This window comes from Notolepis coatsorum (assembly GCF_963971535.1).
Source record: "Notolepis coatsorum genome assembly, contig: SCAFFOLD_799, whole genome shotgun sequence".
NCBI classification, from domain to species: Eukaryota; Metazoa; Chordata; class Actinopteri; order Aulopiformes; family Paralepididae; genus Notolepis; species Notolepis coatsorum.
Genome location: NW_028170159.1, coordinates 75,202 through 94,717, shown reverse-complemented (window position 1 = coordinate 94,717; position 19,516 = coordinate 75,202). Strand labels below are relative to the sequence as shown.

The 19,516-nt window shown below is 41.4% G+C and overlaps 3 protein-coding genes across 3 annotated transcripts; 2 read left to right on the top strand and 1 right to left on the bottom strand.

Moving 5' to 3' along the window:
* Positions 1-11,462: 11,462 nt before the first annotated feature.
* Positions 11,463-11,774, top strand: LOC311248588 (histone H4; the record flags this gene model as incomplete). The annotated part of the gene is made up of 1 exon (XM_084339448.1): positions 11,463-11,774. One exon carries the CDS (start codon positions 11,463-11,465, stop codon positions 11,772-11,774), a length of 312 nt encoding a protein of 103 aa, XP_084195574.1.
* A 3,366-nt stretch (positions 11,775-15,140) lies between these two features.
* Positions 15,141-16,827, top strand: LOC311248596 (histone H1-like; the record flags this gene model as incomplete). Its single annotated transcript, XM_084339456.1, has 2 exons — positions 15,141-15,722; positions 16,804-16,827. The coding sequence occupies 2 exons, from the start codon at positions 15,141-15,143 to the stop codon at positions 16,825-16,827; spliced, it is 606 nt and encodes a 201-aa protein (XP_084195582.1).
* A 1,622-nt stretch (positions 16,828-18,449) lies between these two features.
* On the bottom strand, positions 18,450-18,833 carry LOC311248595 (histone H2A-like; the record flags this gene model as incomplete). Its single annotated transcript, XM_084339455.1, has 1 exon — positions 18,450-18,833. The coding sequence occupies one exon, from the start codon at positions 18,831-18,833 to the stop codon at positions 18,450-18,452; it is 384 nt and encodes a 127-aa protein (XP_084195581.1).
* Between the last annotated feature and the right edge of the window lie 683 nt (positions 18,834-19,516).

Below are 19,516 nucleotides of genomic sequence, written 5' to 3'. Positions count from 1 at the left end.
TCCATTCTTTGTGGATCTAGCCCACAGTATTTCTGACACTGGGAATACATTCCCTGAGATTCATAGATGTCCCTAGAATCAGATACCAAGAACATGCAAATGGACCATATTAAAAAAAAATCTGTAAATGTGTATTCTACATTCTTATGGAATGAATGAGATACAAAAAAAATATTATTTAAAAAAAAAAAAAAAAAAAAACTTTTTTTGTAATTAATTTTGAGTTAATTTTCATAACGCGATAATTTGCTGTGTAATTAATTATCTAATTAACGCGATAAACTGACAGCCCTAAAAATAATAATAATAATAATAATAATAATAATAATAATAATAATAATAATAATAATAATAATAATAATAATAATAATAATAATAATAATAATAATAATAATAATAATAATAATAAATAATATATCCTTCTTAGCAGACTTCTTAGCTTAACATCCCAGGGAACTAATGGGATAAATGGGGATGTTTGCTCCTGACAAGAGTCTCAAAGTCTGGGGTGATGGTAGACAAAGCAACTCTGAGGTCATGCTCAATGTCCAATCTGTTCCTCTGCTTTGTCTTCAGCTGGACCAGAGCTGAGAAGCCACTTTCACAAAGATAGGTAGTGGGTAAAAAAAAGTTATACAAAAAAAAAAAAAAGTTATATAAAAAAAAAAAAATCACATCCGCGACCCACTCAAAATGGCCCCGCGACCCACTTTTGGGTCGCGACCCACCAGTTGAGAAACACTGGCTTAGAGTAGACGACAGAGTACAGCAACTTGCAATGGGCCTGGTCTACAAGATACACTACGCGACCAAGGTACCCATGTACATGTCAAAATACTTCCCAAAGGTCAGTGAATACCACGATCACAACACCAGAGGGAGCTCCACAAATCATGTAAAACCCAGATTCGGCTCAAACAAGGGACTAAACACGTTTCGCAATTATGCCACATCAATGTGGAACGCCCTACCTAAAGCTGTAAAGGAATGTGAATCACTACCCACTTTCAAAAACACTCTCAAAGAACACCTACGTGAGACTGCAATTCAAAACTGGCCCCTACAAATGTCCTAACCTAGTTGTACAGTAAATGACCAAGTAAGGCTTTGTCAGTATTCCAATGTACAGTGTAAAATGTGTGTGTGTCCCCTACCCAACCCCCCCCCCCCCCCCCCCCCCCACCTCCAATGTACAGCCCTCACCCACCCAACCCCACCCCACCAACCTCCTCCAATGTACAGTTTCTACGCCAAATGTATATACACTCTTTTTCTGGAAATTTTTGTATCACAAACAGTACTGTATTTGCAAATCTGATATGTCATAAATGTATAGATGTAGCAGTACTGTCTATCTGTATGTCATGTATGTCATATATGTTATGATGAATTGAAAATGGGGGACCCTGATGTAAACAAGACGAAAGTCTTTCTCTTGTCTGCATCCCCTTAACAATTGTATGTATTGAGCTGTACTGTACTGTACCCATTCTGCAATCTGTTAATAAACTTTTCAATCAATCAATCAATCAATCAATCAATCAATCAATCAATCAATCTTTTTGCAGTGCCTCTTTTCGGTGTTGCACTTTTTAGACGGTCCCTGGCTGCGCACTTGCCTCGTCAAGGCCGACTGCACATATAGATCAATTTATTATTATTAGTTATTAAATGTACAGCTCCGAGGCCGGCTCGCCTCGTTTAGGTGAAAGTAAGGTTGTAGCTCATTGTCTACCTTACTACGATAGGAAAGAGGTGTCCTTTGTGTTTTAAAAACATTTTGCTTAAGAATTATTGACGCGGAAATTCGAATCTGTGAATATCTTTCTAACTTTACCTAAGTCTCCCGATTCCGATACAATAAAGCGAGTCTTCATCACAAATCATATTCTCAAAATAATCTGATCGGCAGATATTATTGCTGGCGGACCTATTTCGGTCTGCGAGCCGCCTATTGCCGACCACTGCACTGAACTAGGATACAGACCACACAGGCTATTTCCATATTATCAGGCTATTACTTCACATAAAATATCATGTCTAAATGAAATGCACAAAACAAAAAATGTATGTATCATAACGTTACCCTGGTATAGATCTGTATGCATGTATTTATGTATTTATTCATAACGTTATACATATTCGTTCACGTTAGATTGTGCATGGCTTTTACATTGAAAAATGTACTTGTCACGTGGTTCCGTTCTCCATTCTTCACATCAAAAACGAAAAACGAACTATCAAAACGTACACGGCCCTACACGGCCCATTATTGACTCGTTTTTTTCATTTGATTCTGATACCAAAATACGAAAAACAGGTCCGTATTTCAGTTTCCCCCCGTTTTTTCGAGTTTGGTTTCAAACGGAAATAGGAAACACCTCGTATTTCCGTTTTTTTTTCGTTTTTTCGTTTTTCCTTTTGAAAAGAAAAACGAACTATCAAAACGTACACGGACCGATCATGAACTCCTTCGTTAACGACATCTTCGAGCGCATCGCTGGAGAAGCCTCGCGCCTGGCTCTCTACAACAAGCGTCGCACCATCACCTCCAGGGAGATCCAGACCGCTGTGCGTCTGCTGCTGCCCGGTGAGCTGGCGAAGCACGCTGTGTCTGAGGGAACCAAGGCTGTGACCAAGTACACTAGCTCCAAGTAAACTACCCTGTTTACTGAAGATTAACCCAAAGGCTCTTTTAAGAGCCACCCACTCTGTCCTGAGAGTTATTCCTATTATTATGATCGCGCTGTTCATCAAAGTGGTTGTCGAGTGCCGGGTATTGCCATTTTAAAATGTCCTACATTTGGTTTGCACAGGTATTATGGTAGGGGTGTCTGTCGGGAGATGACATATCTTAATTATTGATTAATAAATGACTTGCAACTGTAATCATACTTTGGATGGCTATTACGTTTTTCCAACAGACAATATTCATTATTTGATCATATGAGCTATATTTCTGCACATTTTACAACCATGTATGTTAAATACATTATTACAATAATAATAATAATAATAATAATAATAATAATAATAATAATAATAATAATAATAATAATAATAATAATAATAATAATAATAATAATAATAATAATAATAATAATAATAATAATAATAATAATAATAATAATAATAATAATAATAATAATAATAATAATAATAATAATAATAATAATAATAATAATAATAATAATAATCTTTTATAACATTATTGTTGACATCAAACTCCAGCAATCAGAAATCTAAAATCTGACTTCATAAGTAACCCTCAGCAATACTGATCATCTCCGGTCCCCTCTCCCTCCATGTTTAGCAGGATACACAGCCTCCACATCTGGCTGAAAGGTTACTCTGCTCATCAGGCATCCCCTGTGGTTTGGACTTCAACAAATTCACTGATAAACCACACCATCAAATCAAATCAAATCAAATTTATTTATAGGGCCCGACAACACACGTTAATGTCCCCATGGGCCGTACAGGTCTTCTTTAAACAGGTCAAGAAGACAACATAACAATAAGTCAAGAACAGAACAAGAACACCATAGGGTCCAAACATTTTTTAGATGAATGCAAATAAATGAAAGAATGCAAGCACTCCCAGACATACCCCACGCGAAGGTAAGGAAAAACTCACTAAAACCTAACAATAGGGAAAAAAGCTCCACAGGCAGTGTGGAGGAGAGAAACCTTAGAAGGGCCGTTCAAGGGGGGATCTCCCTTCTTAGATGTTGGTGATAGTAGTGTTGCAGACGGACAGTTGGTAAGCATGCACTCATGTGTGTGGTGAAACACAGATGAGTGCATGCAATAGCAACTGTACATTTTGAAAAATTAAAGATAGAGCTAATAGCGATAGCAACTGAACATTTTGAAAGATTAAAGATAGAGTTGATAGCGGATCTATTTGAGGCACAGGGGCGGCGCAGAGAGGGTCACGTCCTCCCCGACTTAGTCACGGGACATTCAACACTCCGGTCGTTGCTCAGGGACAGCCGGAGACAGGGAGATAGGGGGTGGCGCAGAGAGGGTCGCGAACTCCCCGACATCATCGCGGGACATCCGGCACTCCGGTCACCACTACGAGACCTCCGGAGACAGGGGGGCACGCAGAGGGGGTCGCAATCTCCCGGCCTTCGTCACGGGACGTCCAACACTCCGGACAACACTCCAGGACAGCAAGTCATAGGAAGACAGGGAGACGGGACAGGCGTTAGACAGCTCATGAGATTGTAGTAGGCGGACATAGCAATAGATACAAGTGGTAGGCATATATGTGAATGGAGTAGATATATGAAGTAAGCGTATTATGTGAATAGAATAGAAGTACTTAACCCAGCAATGAAACCGCGTTGACTGTTAATCTGTTAACAGTCTGTTAATCAGTTGACAGGACCACGGACAGACGGCGGAGAATAACTGATCCAAGGCCTCGGAGGTGCATGTAGAGCAGTCACTACAAGCTTGGCCAAGACCCCGAGGCATCCATCACCTTGGTCAGCGCCAGGAGACGGGTACTCAGAGAGAAGGGGGAGGGAGGGGGGGGGGGGGGGGGGGGGGGGGAGGGGGGGAGAGAGGGGGGAGAGGGGGGGGGGGAGAGTTAGAGTTCCCATGTTTGTGGTGCTGCAAAGGAGCAGACATGTAGTACCCTGTAGTGCCATGTAGTACCCCGTAGTGCCATGTAGTACCCTATAGTACCCCATAGTGCCATGTAGTACCCCGTAGTATCCTGTAGTACCCTGTAGTGCCATGTAGTACCCTGTGGTGCCTTGTGGTACCATGTAGTACCCCGTAGTGCCATGTAGTTCCATGTAGTGCCATGTAGAGCTATGTAAGCCATGTAGTACCCTGTAATGCCATGCAGTACCATGTAGTACTCTGTGGTACCATGTAGTACCCTGTACCCTAACTAAACTACCCTATAGTAAACTACCCAGTGGTACCATGTAGTACCCTGTACCATAACTAAACTACACAGATTAATCTAAAGGTCAGTCCCCGACCAGGTGAGATCAAGGTAGGTTGAAGGAGAGAGAGAAAAGATGAGTCTTAAGCAGGGATTTAAAAGCTTCGACAGAGCAGGCGCCCCTGATGACGGCAGGTAATTTGTTCCACAGGTAGGGAGCGCGGTAGACAAAGGCTCTGTGGCCGGCGGATTTCTTTTTAACCCTAGGGGTCGATAGAAGCCCCGCATTTTGTGAGCGCAGAGCACGAGCGGGCGAGTATCGGGAGATGAGATCGGATAGATAGAGCGGTGCAAGCCCATTTAAAATTGAGGAGTAGCACTTTAAAGTCAGAGCGGGCTTGGATAGGAAGCCAATGTAGGGCGGACAAAAACTGGTGTGATGTGATCAAATTTTCTAGTTCTAGTTAGTATCCGTGCAGCCGCATTTTGCACGAATTGAAGATTTTTGATGCTTGAATTAGGTAGGCCTGAAAAAAGTGCATTACAGTAGTCCAGACGTGATGAGACAAAAGCATGAATCAGGGTTTCAGCATCAGCCAGAGTTAAAATGGGGCGTATTTTTGCGATATTACGAAGATGGAAGAATGCAATTTTGGTGACATTTTTTATATGTGCATTAAATGAGAGGGAGGAATCAAAAATTACTCCGAGGTTTTTTATGGTGGAGCTCTGGGATACATGACAGGTATCAAAGTTGAGGGAGATGTCCTGAAACAGGCCTCTGTGGTTTGGGGGGCCAACAATTAACATCTCAGTTTTATCTGCATTAAGGAGTAGAAAGTTTTGCGACATCCATTTTTTTGACGGCAAGCAAGCAGGCCCTCATGCTCTCTCCACTCGTAATGTTAATGCTTCAAATCTAGTCACAATTTCTCTAGATGTGTTTTCTGTCATACAACATAAAAATCACAGATTAGGGCCTAACTTTTTTTGAACAGTATTTACTAATAAGGACACTTTTGATCAAACTGATCAGCAGCTCAATAGTTGCTTTTATGTTTCACAATGTGCTCTGAATCTGCCCTTACAAAAAAAAATCCGTTTTTACCATGGTACAGCCATATAGTAAATGTAATGGAACCTTTAATAACATGGTTATAACATGGTATAGTCAATTTTAAACCATGATATCAATGGTACATGGCATAATTTGTTATCATAGGAATGCCAGGATACATTTTTGTAAGAGATGTTTCAAAATGGAAATGGGGGACCCTGATGTAAACAAGATAAACGTCTTTCTCTGGTCTGCATCCCCTTAACAATTGTGTGTATTGAGCCGTACTGTATTGTACCCATTCTGCCATCTGTTAAATATTGATTGTAGAGGCAGAAACCGACTTGGTGGATTTATATATTATTATATATATAAGGCAATAGCGGGTGCATCGTGGACGACTGTCAACACACCCAGGAATGACAGTCGGCCACTACATTGATTGATTGATTGAACATTTTATTAACAGATTGCAGAATGGGTACAATCAGTGTTGTGCTAGTTACTGAAAAATAATAACTCAGTTACTTTACTAGTTACTTCATTTCAAAGTAACTTCGTTACTGTACTAGTTACTTACACCCAAAAGTAATGAGTTACTGTGAAAAGTAACTATTTAGTTATTTGAAAAAAAAATAAAAAAATAAAAATTGCTCAAGTCCCATGCCCCATATACTCAAAATCGGTTGATCAACTTGACAGTTTCCATTCACATCACCGAACTCTGCTAAGCAATGTGGTCTAGAGCGTTTCATTATATATTCCCTCCCCGCTGTATGTATATTTCTCTCCCACCCACCCACCCCCCTCCTAATGTACAGTCCCCTCCCCATCATATGTATATTACTCTGTCAGGATCTAGGGGTAACAGTACTGTATATTTGAATACCGCTTATGTCACAAATGTATCAGTACTAAATACCTATATGTCCCTATGCCATAAATGTCATGTATGTTGTGTATGTCATAAATGTCTATATGAATTGAAAATGGGGGACCCTGATGGAAACAAGACAAACGTCTTTCTCAGGTCTGCATCCCCTTAACAATTGTATGTATTGAGCCGTACTGTATTGTACCCATTCTGCAATCTGTTAAATAAAGTTTTCATTCATTCATTCATTCATCCATTCATTAATTCATTCATAACCATCTTGCAGCGTTGTTTAATATATCAATCAAAGCATTGCAACGTTTAGAATAGTTAGGATATCAATTGTGCATGAAAGGACTATATTTATATTGTTTGATTAGTATTATGAGATTCCCTGGCAGATTTCGTACAGTCAAAATCCGTTGATCTTGAGTTTTCAGTGAACACATTGCACTCACCGTCACCAGTCTGCGGTGGTCGAGATGTAACGTTAGTCCAGTTGACTCCAGCAGCCCTTCAAACATGTTCTTTATCTCGTTTCCATGTTGTATATTAATTATCTCTCCAAGTAGTTGCTAAATGGTTTGTTAGTTCGTTATTATTACTGCGTTCTTATTATGTAGATTCATAGCGAGCGTCCTCTTGTTGTTTACTGTAGAGAGCGTCTATTTCTTTCAGAACGTCAGTGGCCAATCAGAAGTGCGAAAACCAGAATGAGGCTACGGAAAGAAATAATAATAATAATAATACTTCGTTTTATATAGCGCCTTTCAGTCTACAGTAAACAAAACAAACGCAGGCGAAATAAGGACGCTCGCTATGAATCTACATAAAAAGAACGCAGTAACGAACTAACAAACCATTCAGTAACGTAAGTAGCGTTACTGAATTTCAAAAGTAATGCGTTAGAGTACTAGTTGCGGCAAAAAGTTACTTCGTTTATGTAACGAACGCGTTAGTCCCAACACTGGGTACAATACAGTACGGCTCAATACACACAATTGTTAAGGGGATGCAGATCAGAGAAAGACTTTCGTCTTGTTTACATCAGGGTCCCATATTTTCAATTCATCATAACATATATGACACACATGACATACAGATAGACAATACTGCTACATCTATACATTTATGACATACCAGATTTACAAATACAATATTGTTTGTGAAAAAAAAAGTGTCTAAAAAAGAGAGTATACATTTGACAAAGAAACTGTACATTGGAGGAGGTTGGGTAGGAGTGGGTGGGGGGAACTGTACATTGGAGGTGGTTGGGGGGTAACCGTACATTGGATTATCGACAAAACCTTACTTTGTCCCAAGAAGAGGGTCTTGTGTATTAAATAAAGTTTTCATTCATTAATTCACTCTGGATCTGGTAAATCCAGTAGCAATACACACAATTGTTAAGGGGATGCAGACCAGAGAAAGACGTTTGTCTTGTTTACATCAGGGTCCCCCATTTTCAATTCATAGTGACATTTATGACATAAACAACATACATGGCATCATGACATTTATGACATAGGGACATACATGACATACAGACACAGGTATATAGTAGTTACATTTGTCACATATACGATATGCAAATATACAGTACTGTTACCCAGATATCCTAACAGTAAATATATACATATGATGAGGAGGATACTGTACATTAGGAGGGGGTGGGTGGGTGGTAAAAAATATATACATACGGTGGGGAGGAGACTGTCCATTGGGGGTTGGACATATGTTGTGGCATAATTGCGAAACATGTTTAGTCCCTTGTTTGTATGATAACAAGCCTTTTAGTTCATGGTTCAAAGTAATGGGAAAAGGGTGCTAGCTCGCCATCAATCAGAAGCTAGCCACAAGACTTGCATTCACGCTCTCCAGCACACAGCCTCTCTACCTGGCACAACAACCACAACAGTAGGGCCTATAGTCACAGTCAGGACAGTAGGCTCTACAAGTAGGCTCCCTTAAAACGCTGACGCTATTAAAAAAAAAGAATACAGTGGAGGTTAAAATAAGAATATGACTTGGCCTGAAAAAAAGTTCAGTCAGGAGATTTTGTTCTGCTTTAATCCCTGAGAGCTCTAGGAGATCCAGGGATGGGTGAGGGAGGGAAGGGGTAGATGAGAGCTCTAGGATAGGTAGAGGAGAGCTCTAGGAGGAGATCCAGGGGTGGGAGAGGGATGGGAGAGGTAGAGGAGAGCTCTAGGAGGAGATCCAGGGGTGGGCGAGGCACTGGGAGCCTGTAGCCCTCTTCTCTGACACCAGGTCCAGCATGGGGAGGAGGAAGGTGCTGAAGGACTGGGCATCCTCTTTGGACCATTCATACTTCTCCATCAGGACCTGGAACAGACCCCATGGCTTCAGCTTGGTCGCCTGAGAGAGAGCGAGAGAGCTATAACAAACTGCCTCTTTGCACTGCTGCTGCAAGACATTGCACACACATCCACACACTCACTATACAAGCACTCACTTTAGACACTTTGAACACTTTTTCACTACACCATATTTGATCTATTTAATAAAGAGATTTGCACTACATCCATACCGCATCTTTGCATTTAGCATTTTTAAAAGTTTGCATTTTTGTACCTCATTGGTACTTAGGTTGTTCTTTAGTTGTATTGTATATTAGTGTTGGGTCTTTATTCCTCTTTTACTTACTTTTTATTTTACTGCTTGAAGCACATTCTCGGGGGCTCATAAAGAACCAAGCATTTCACTGTAATGTACTTTATACATGACAAATAAAAGTAAACTTGAACTACTTGTAGGCACCGAATGAATACATTCATTCATTCATTCACCGTGAATCTAAATGGCGCTATTTCAGCACCATGGACAGTACCAGACCACACTGACCAACCATTTTGGAAACCGGGAAAGCATGCAGACCAACCAAAATGGACCCCAGACAAGAATCTGGGGCAAACTAATGGGATATATAAATTGAATAAGTGCAACCATGTGAACCCAGCTGCCACGAGGAACTTTGAACCAGACATGTCTTAGAATGATCCTGTTCCTAATTTATGCAAATGACATGTCGTCAGCTTGTGACTGCAACTTGTTCCTGTTTGCGGACGACTCAGCCCTGCTGGTCTCTGACAAGAACAAGTTACAGGTTGAAAAAACCCTCAGCTCGGAACTAGGCAAAATCTGCATATGGCTCGTCGACAACAAACTATCATTACACATGGGCAAAACACAGTCCATTCTCTTCGGTTCAAATAACAAACTCAGCAAAACCGACGGCTTCTCAGTTACAGTGGGTGACAATATTGTCACAAGGAAAGATGAAATTACCTACCTGGGTTCCATCCTAGAGGCAAATCTTTCCTGTGACAAAATGGCATCCAATGTAATACAAAAATTCAATCAACGAACTCGATTCTTGTACCGGATCTCCTCCCTGGTAAACAAGAATACCCTGAAGACTCTGGCAGGAGCGCTCATTCAAGGGTACTACGACTATGCTTGCACCTCATGGTACCAAAGCACCTCAAAGGCACTAAAAACCAAATTACAAACATCTTGACCTGACTCCTAGAACCCACCTCACCCCTGCACACTTTGCCAACCTAGGATGGCTTAGAGTAGACGACAGAGTACAGCAACTTGCAATGGGCCTGGTCTACAAGATACACTACACGACCAAGGTACCCATGTACATGTCAAAATACTTCCCAAAGGTCAGTGAATACCACGATCACAACACCAGAGGGAGCTCCACAAATCATGTAAAACCCAGATTCGGCTCAAACAAGGGACTAAACACGTTTCGCAATTATGCCACAACAATGTGGAACGCCCTACCCAAAGCTGTAAAGCAATGTGAATCACTACCCATCTTCAAAAACACTCTCAAAGAACACCTAAGGGAGACTGCAATTCAAAACTGGCCCCTACAAATGTCCTAACCCAGTTGTACAATAAAGACCAAGCATGGCTTTGTCAGTATTCCAATGTACAGCCCCACCCAACCCCACCCCACCTACCCAACCTCCTCCAATGTACAGTTTCTATGTCAAATGTATGTCAGTATTCCAATGTACAGTTTCCCCCCCCCCCCCCCCCCCCCCCCCCCCCCCCCCCACCTCCAATGTACAGCCCCACCCCACCTACCCAACCTCCCCCAATGCACAGTTTCTATGTCAAATGTATATACACTCTTTTTCTGGATTTTTTTTAGTATCACAAACGGTACTGTATTTGAAAATCTGGTATGTCATAAATGTATAGATGTAGCAGTACTGTCTATCTGTATGTCGTGTGTGTCATATGATGAATTGAAAATGGGGGACCCTGATGGAAACAAGACGAAAGTCTTTCTCAGGTCTGCATCCTCTTAACAATTGTATGTATTGAGCTGTACTGTACTGTACCCATTCTGCAATATGTTAATAAACTTTTCAATCAATCAATCAATGATCACGTGACACCAGTTCTATGGTCAAAAGTGTGTGAGAAGGGGGGTTATTATGGGCTTCAGCTTTTGACCACGCCCAGCATTACGCGAACTCTCAGTCTTCTTTTACGTCCTCAGACAGTATTTATATTCAGAGGGCTTTGCCTTTGTCCAGCATTACTTCTTTTCATTTGCTTAGAACTTATCCTAGAAGAAAATGTCTGGTCGTGGAAAGGGAGGAAAGGGACTCGGAAAAGGCGGCGCCAAGCGTCACCGTAAAGTTCTCCGTGACAACATCCAGGGAATCACCAAACCCGCCATCCGTCGCCTGGCGCGCCGCGGTGGAGTGAAGCGCATCTCTGGTCTGATCTACGAGGAGACTCGTGGTGTGCTGAAGGTCTTCCTGGAGAACGTGATCCGTGATGCCGTCACCTACACCGAACACGCCAAGAGGAAGACCGTCACAGCCATGGATGTGGTCTATGCTCTGAAGAGACAGGGACGCACTCTGTACGGCTTCGGCGGTTAAACTTTTATTCAATCCAAACTATCCCAAGACCCAAAGGCTCTTTTCAGAGCCACACACATGTTACTAGAATTGAGTCGATTCCATGTTGCGTATCAGAATAAGATTCATCCTTAGCTGCTCGATATGTACGCCTCCTAGTCGCTTTGGACAATCCACAATTCTATACGTATCTATATATTATGACTTGTACAGGACGTGAAAATTGCATACAGGTCATTAAAAATGTCTTAAGCCTGAAGAAGAGAAGTAGCCTAGTTGTGAGGGATGGCAATTTCATCTGATAATATAAATGCATTTAAAATACTAGCTCTTTTGACACTGGTCTGAGCAATACTGTAAATGGACACGACTGAACTGGATCTCAAATTCAAGTTAAGTTATTTTTGTCAAATACACCACAATACAGGGGCATTATAATGGCATAATTGTGTGTCGAGCTCAGACCCAACAATGCCTACAAGAATGGTAATGGGTAAGATAACATATAAAATCAGATTAAATAAAATAGTAAATGATTTAAAGAGTGTGTTACATATAAGTATGTGGATAGTGCGTGTGTTGAATTAGTTTTTAAAAGGTGTGTCTGTTCAAGGGTCTCATTAGAGGCCACGGGACTTTAGGAGCCTTCCTATGTGTTTATGTAAATTAATGAAGGTATTGATTCGACGGCAGAAAATAAAGTGAATATTTGGTTGAAATATTCACAATCAGGTCTATTTGCGACCTTGTAGTAATATACTGTATTATAGTCTCACCCATTGGTTTTCTATCTGGTCAGATTTTACACGAAACACCACAGACGTATGTGGTGGAATTAATGATAAAAGAAAGCAAATGTTTGACAGGAAGGTTGTAAACAGGATGGTTAAACAAGTATAACTGCCTTCTGTGATGAGACTGTAGGTGATGTTTAATTAAATGCAATGAGGCAAGGATCACAAATAGAATATCAGAATTGTCACTGCTGTGCAGAATATGCAGTAATAGGAACTTAATAAATAGAAGATACAGCGTATTTTCAGGGGTGGAAATAATGTATTTGCTGTACACAGCATTCAGTTTATACATGCCTGCAACTTGTCTACCTCTGTACCACTCTGTGTATAACTTTTACATCGCAGCATCCTCAAGTGAAATAGTTAATGAATGAAAACTTTATTTAACAGATTGCAGAATGGGTACAATACAGTACGGCTCAATACATACAATTGTTAAGGGGATGCAGACCAGAGAAAGACGTTTGTCTTGTTTACATCAGGGTCCCCCATTTTCAATTCATAGTGACATTTATGACATTACACAACATACATGACATCATGACATTTATGACATACAGGTATATAGTACTGTTACATTTGTGACATATATGATATGCAAATATACAGTACTGTTACCCATAGATCCTGACAGTATGATGGGGAGGATACTGTACATTAGGAGGGGGTGGGTGGGTGGGAGAGAAATATACATAGTGGGGAGAGAATATATACATACGGTGGGGAGGAGACTACATTAGGAGGGGGTGGGAGGGCGGGAGAAAAATATACATACGGCGGGGAGAATATATACATACGGAGGGGAGGAGACTGTCTATTAGTTGGGGGGGGGGGGGTTTGGACATTTACGGTGGCCAGTTTCGAATTGCAGCCTCCCGTAGGTGCTCTTTTAGAGTGGTTTTGAATGTGGGTAGGGATTCACATTCCTTTACAGCTATGGGTAGGGCGTTCCACATTGATGTGGCATAATTGCGAAACGTGTTTAGTCCCTTGTTTGAGCCGAATCTGGGTTTAACATGATTTGTTGAGCTTCCTCTGGTGTTGTGGTCGTGGTATTCCCTGACCTTTGGGAAGTGTTTTGACATGTACATGGGTACCTTAGTCGTATAGTGTATCTTGTAGACCAGGTCCATTGCAAGTTGCTGTACTCTGTCGTCTACTCTAAGCCATCATAGTTAGTCAAAGTGGGCAGGGGTGAGGTAGTCTGACCAGTTTGTTTTGTGATGTTTGTAATCTTGTTTTTAGCGCCTTTGAGGTGCTTTGGTACCATGAGGTGCAAGCATAGTCGTAGACGTAGTACCCTTGAATGGGTGCTCCTGTCAGAGTCTTCAGGGTATTCTTGTTTACCAGAGAGGACAATAACATGTAGCAGACAGACTACCATACTTCACAACAGTGCAAAATACCCTTTGCAACAACCAACTGAGTCCTATCAATTGGAAACATATTGAAATGTATGTCATAATGTGCATGCGTAATTCAAGTTTCAAGTTTCTTTGATAGTTGTCATACAGAAGTACAGAATACTTTTATACAAAATGCTTCTTACTGTTGCGCTCCAGAGACTGTGCAAGACAAGATAAGTATGAAATAAAATAACATAGTATAGCATGTAAGTTAGAAGTAAAAAAAATGAGGTCACAGTGTTCAGTATAGACATTATGTACAATGTTCGACATTACGCGCAATGACTGCATTAGCACCGTTGGGATGACTATGGTCAGAGCGTGACACGTTTTATTCCCCCTGTTGCGCCAGCTGTTATTATTATGACTCGTATGCTTTATTACTAACTAACTTTTGCCTATTATTACTATTGACATGTAATTGAAACAGATTTTTTTCATTGTTAAGCTTTCCGTCTGAGCTTTAATCGACAGCACGCAGCAGTTTGACAATATAGGCGAGTCTCTCCCAAAAAGAAAGTTACATTGTACCTTCCTTGTGTATTTTTTTTTAATCTTCATAAAAGTAATTGTAGATTTAATTCATCATGAGCTACATAAAGCCTTCCACAGAAGTGGTAATCTTCCACAGAAGACGAGGTAACACATATCATGCCGACGCCAGCAATGACTGTGTTTACCAGCAGTGAGCAAGTACAAGTTTATAACCAAAAGCATAACACCAGATGCCTTGTTTTACTGCCAGTCCCTCACCAGGCAGCTCGACTCACTGGGGAACGAGTACTGACTGGATTATAATGACATTTAAACCATTTTAAAATCAAAATACTGAGACAAGTTGCTGCTCACTGCACCATGTGACGACAGAAAGGAGAGCGTTGGAACGTGTCCAAACTAACCACGGCTCTCCAGATGGTTTTATTCTAATGGGACATGCTTGTGCTAACTGACTCATTAGGTGTTAGATTTCAACTATGTTCCCACGTTTGTATTTTAGCCCGTTTTGGCGAGAAGAAAACACAAGTAGCAGAGCTTTTCAGCTGCAGCGTTGTAGACAGGGTGGGTTGAGTCTGCATGGCTCTCATGTAGTATTTAAGACCAGCCCCCTGTCCCAGCTCCACTACCAGTCAGTCAGCTCGGACTATTTGTTGCATTTCGTGTTGATCAGACGATAGAAGAGAACTATGGCAGAAGTCGCTCCAGCCGCTGCCCCTCCGGCTAAAGTCCCCAGGAAGAAAGCTGCCTCCAAGCCGAAGAAGGCATCAGGTCCCAGCGCTGCAGAACTCGTCCTCGAGGCGGTATCTGCCTCTAAAGAGAGGAGCGGCGTGTCCCTGGCTGCGGTAAAGAAGGCGCTGGCTGCCGGTGGCTACGACGTGGAGAAGAATAATTCACGTGTGAAGACCGCTGTGAAGAGCTTGGTGTTAAAGGGCACTCTTGTCCAGCTCAAGGGTACCGGTGCCTCCGGCTCCTTCAAAATCAACAAGGCTGAAGCCAAGAAGCCCGCCAAGAAAGCAGCTCCGAAAGCTAAGAAAGCGCCAGTGAAGAAACCTGCTGCGGCTAAGAAGGTTGTGGCTAAAAAGTCTCCAAAGGCAAAGAAGCCTGCAGTCAAAGCCAAGAGCCCCAAGAAGGTGGCAGCCAAGAGCCCCAAGAAAGTGAGTCCCAAGAAGGTGGCAGCCAAGAGCCCCAAGAAGGTGGCAGCCAAGAGCCCCAAGAAGGCCGTGAAGAAGCCCGCAGCCAAGAAAGCCCCCGCGAAGAAGGCTGCCAAGGTCTTAAGTGTATTTGTGCCCATTAGGGAGTTAAATCTTGGCATAATAAAATCCGTACTGCTCCTTCTAGTGGAGTATGAATGATTGTCACGGAATCGATTAAAATAATTAGATAGATATTTCGGACCTGTATTTCGAACTATCTTGTGTGTGAGACCTAATTTGATGTGAATTACCCTTTTATTGACCGGAAGCCAGTTTAGTTGCCTAAAGAAAGTTGGCCCTAGGTGAGTGCGTGGAGGTAGTTTAAGGACTACTCTAATTAATTTGTTTTGAGCTGTCTGAAGTTTATTTTTCAGGACCTGTGGAGCGCCACTGAACCAGGAGGTGGCAGCATAGTCAAAGTGACTCTGTACTAATGCGCCCGCTAGCATTTTAAGTGTTGCCTGGTCCAGTAGTTTCCCTTGTCTAGCTAGGAATTTCGTTTTCTGGCAGATTTTAGTGTGGGCTTTTTTAGCCATGGCCTCTCCTGTAAGATGTTTGTCCAGTATGCAGCCTAGATATACAACAGAATCCTTGTTTGTTATTTGCTTCTCACCTACTCTTACCTTCATTTCAATATCTTTACCAAGCCGTTTCTTTGATCCAAACAGGATGGCCTCTGTTTTTCCTAGATGAAGAGATATGAGGTGACCCAGTTCAACGCTGACCAACTAAACCCAATCGCCTTCAATTTAAATAAAAGGACACTATGGTCAACCGTATCAAAGGCCTTTTGTAGGTCCAACATGATCATTCCACAGAATTTCTTTGCATCAATCTCCTTTCTGATGCAGTCAGTCAAATACACCAGACAAGTCTCAGTGGAATGAGATTGTCTAAAGCCTGACTGATGCTCAAATAGGATATTGTTACTCACTAAATATGTATTGATCTGTTCATGAATGATTTTTTCCATGACTTTTGATAGTATACTTAAAATGCTAATTGGTCTATAGTTACCCTTGTCTGACTTATTACCTTTCTTATAGAGTGGGATTACTCTAGCACTCTTTAGATCTGCTGGTACCTTCCCATGCTCAATGGAGAGATTGATTAGGTGGGTAATAGCAGGTGTGATGCTCTCTGCTGCGTCGTTAAGAAACCTAGCAGGCATCTGATCTAATCCTGTCACTTTACTGGAATTAAGTTGATTTAGCCTCTTGAGGACTGCGCTCTCTGTCACTTTACTAAAAGAAAAGGAGTCCTCTTGCAGCTCTAGTTGTGAGTAATACTCATTAACCTGTGCTTCTCCGAAACGCCCTGAATGCTGTGGGAGATCTTTTACCAGATTACTTGCCACTGATGTAAAGTACGTGTTCAGCCCCTCCGCCACCTCTTTTTTGTCTGAGGTCAATTTACCCTTGTGGTTCAAACTAAGGCTGCTAGGTTTGGTTTTTAGCCTGTTCACTGAAGATTAACCCAAAGGCTCTTTTAAGAGCCACCCACCACTTTCATGAAAAGCAATTATTGTGTGTGGAAGTGAAGGGGGCTTATCGAATCGAAGTATATAACTTCGTTAGTATTACTTTTGGGATAGTTTATTTCCACGATACTTCCAGCACGGCAACAAAGCAAACACACCTTTATATAAATATGGAGAATATACCTAAAATATAGATCAGATATAGGTTGTTGATTGTTATAAGTCCGGTTTGATTAGTGGGTCCTACTAACGCAGATACTTTACCACAACGAGTTGAGCCCTTTATTGTGGAAATGCATAAATTGCCATCATTATGGTGCATTTATGTCCATGCGTAAATTAACACTGACACTATTGTAATGACTACGGGTGATGGCCCATTAGTGGACACAGCAGATTAATGTAATTTTATTTATTCAGACCGGTTTGGATTATGTTGGCACATAATTATGTTCCCCACTACCTCACATTAAATATCTACACAAGTAACCATTATATTATACAGAACAAGTGGAACATTGTCTCACAAAAGGCTCTTTTATGGACCCCCACTATTTATATGAAACAGGCACGGCTACAAAACACGACTTGTAGTTCTACCCATTTATTTATGTGATTAGTGATCCAGACCAGCAACATTGGCAGGTAAATAAAATGGTGTCAACGAGTCGCAACGCTTCAGATAGTTTACGAGTTGAGAGCCCCAACAATTGTGGAAATACACAAATTGCTGTCAATAGTCAATTTATGTTCGTGCATGCTGTAATCTATATATATATAACTCTTACTATTTATACCGCTGTCCAGTATGACTTTATATCGTTAAGCCTTCAAAACACGCAGACAACACATTAAACATTACTTCTAATCAGCACTGTACAAGTGTACCCACATTAGTGAACACTGTCAAATGTTATGCATTACGCGTTTATCGCCTTACACTTATGTCCGAGGTAACAACGTAAGTTACACAACGCTGTTGTCGGGACAAAACCTCATAACTCCATTTTTTGAATTTTTTTTTTTATTATATAAATCAACTCCGTAGATCATCCTCCATATGTGTGTGGGTTTTACAAAGTTTAAACAATGGGAAAGCATTAAACCGATCATCTGTCTAAACCTCCTAACTCTATTCACCCTCAAATCTGTGTTAGTTTTTTTCATCTGCTGAAAAGTTGGGTTTTTGGAGTTATGAGGTTTTGTCCCGACAGCAGCGACAACCAAATTGTATTTTGACAAACGGCAATATTGCATTTTCAAGAAGAGGTGGGTGGCTCTGAAAAGAGCCTTTGTGGAGTTTGTCGAAGAGGCTAAATAATTTACTTCTTGGCAGCCTTCTCGGTCTTCTTGGGCAGAAGGACAGCCTGGATGTTGGGCAGCACACCACCCTGAGCGATGGTCACTCCTCCCAGCAGTCTGTTGAGCTCCTCGTCGTTACGCACGGCCAGCTGCAGATGGCGGGGGATGATACGACTCTTCTTGTTGTCACGGGCAGCGTTTCCAGCCAACTCCAGGATCTCAGCGGTCAGATATTCCAGCACAGCGGCCAGATAAACCGGGGCACCGGCTCCAACACGATGAGCATAGTTGCCTTTACGCAGCAGTCTGTGGACACGACCCACGGGGAACTGAAGCCCGGCACGAGAGGAGCGAGTCTTGGACTTAGCCTTCACCTTCCCTCCTGTTTTACCTCTTCCACTCATGATTCAGTTTATTCTAGAGATGAACACAGAATAATGTAGTTAACACGCCGAATAGCCGTCTATATATCCTCACTAAGGTTCGTGCTTATTGGTCAAATATGGCTCCGTGCATCATCACCCAATCAGAGAAGGACTGACAGAGATAATAGGGGTTGGTTTACATTGTTGGCGAACTTTTCATACGATCTCTCCACCAACGATACACGCAAATGTAGGCGGTGAAAGGGAATTATAATAACGTGGATATTGTTATATCAGCGTATAAGGCGCGCCCCACAGAGCCGACAATATAGAACCATGTCACATACTATGAATAATAACCCCATAGACACGCTTATTGGAATGTCTTATAACCTCTAACATAATACCAGGCCTGTTATGCCTTTATAGCAGATCTTTTTCGACATATTCTCATTATTAAATCAGAATGTTGGACAAACAGTTAATATATAACCTCTTCTTGAAAATGCAATATTGCCGTTTGTCAAAATACAATTTGGTTGTGTAACTTACGTTGTTACCTCGGACATAAGTAAGACGATAAACACGTAATGCATAACATTTGACTGTGTCCACTAATGGGTACAGTGCTGGTTATAAGTAAATGTTTGATTGATTCATTGAAAACTTTATTAACAGATTGCAGAATGGGTACATTACAGCTCAATGCATACAATTGTTAA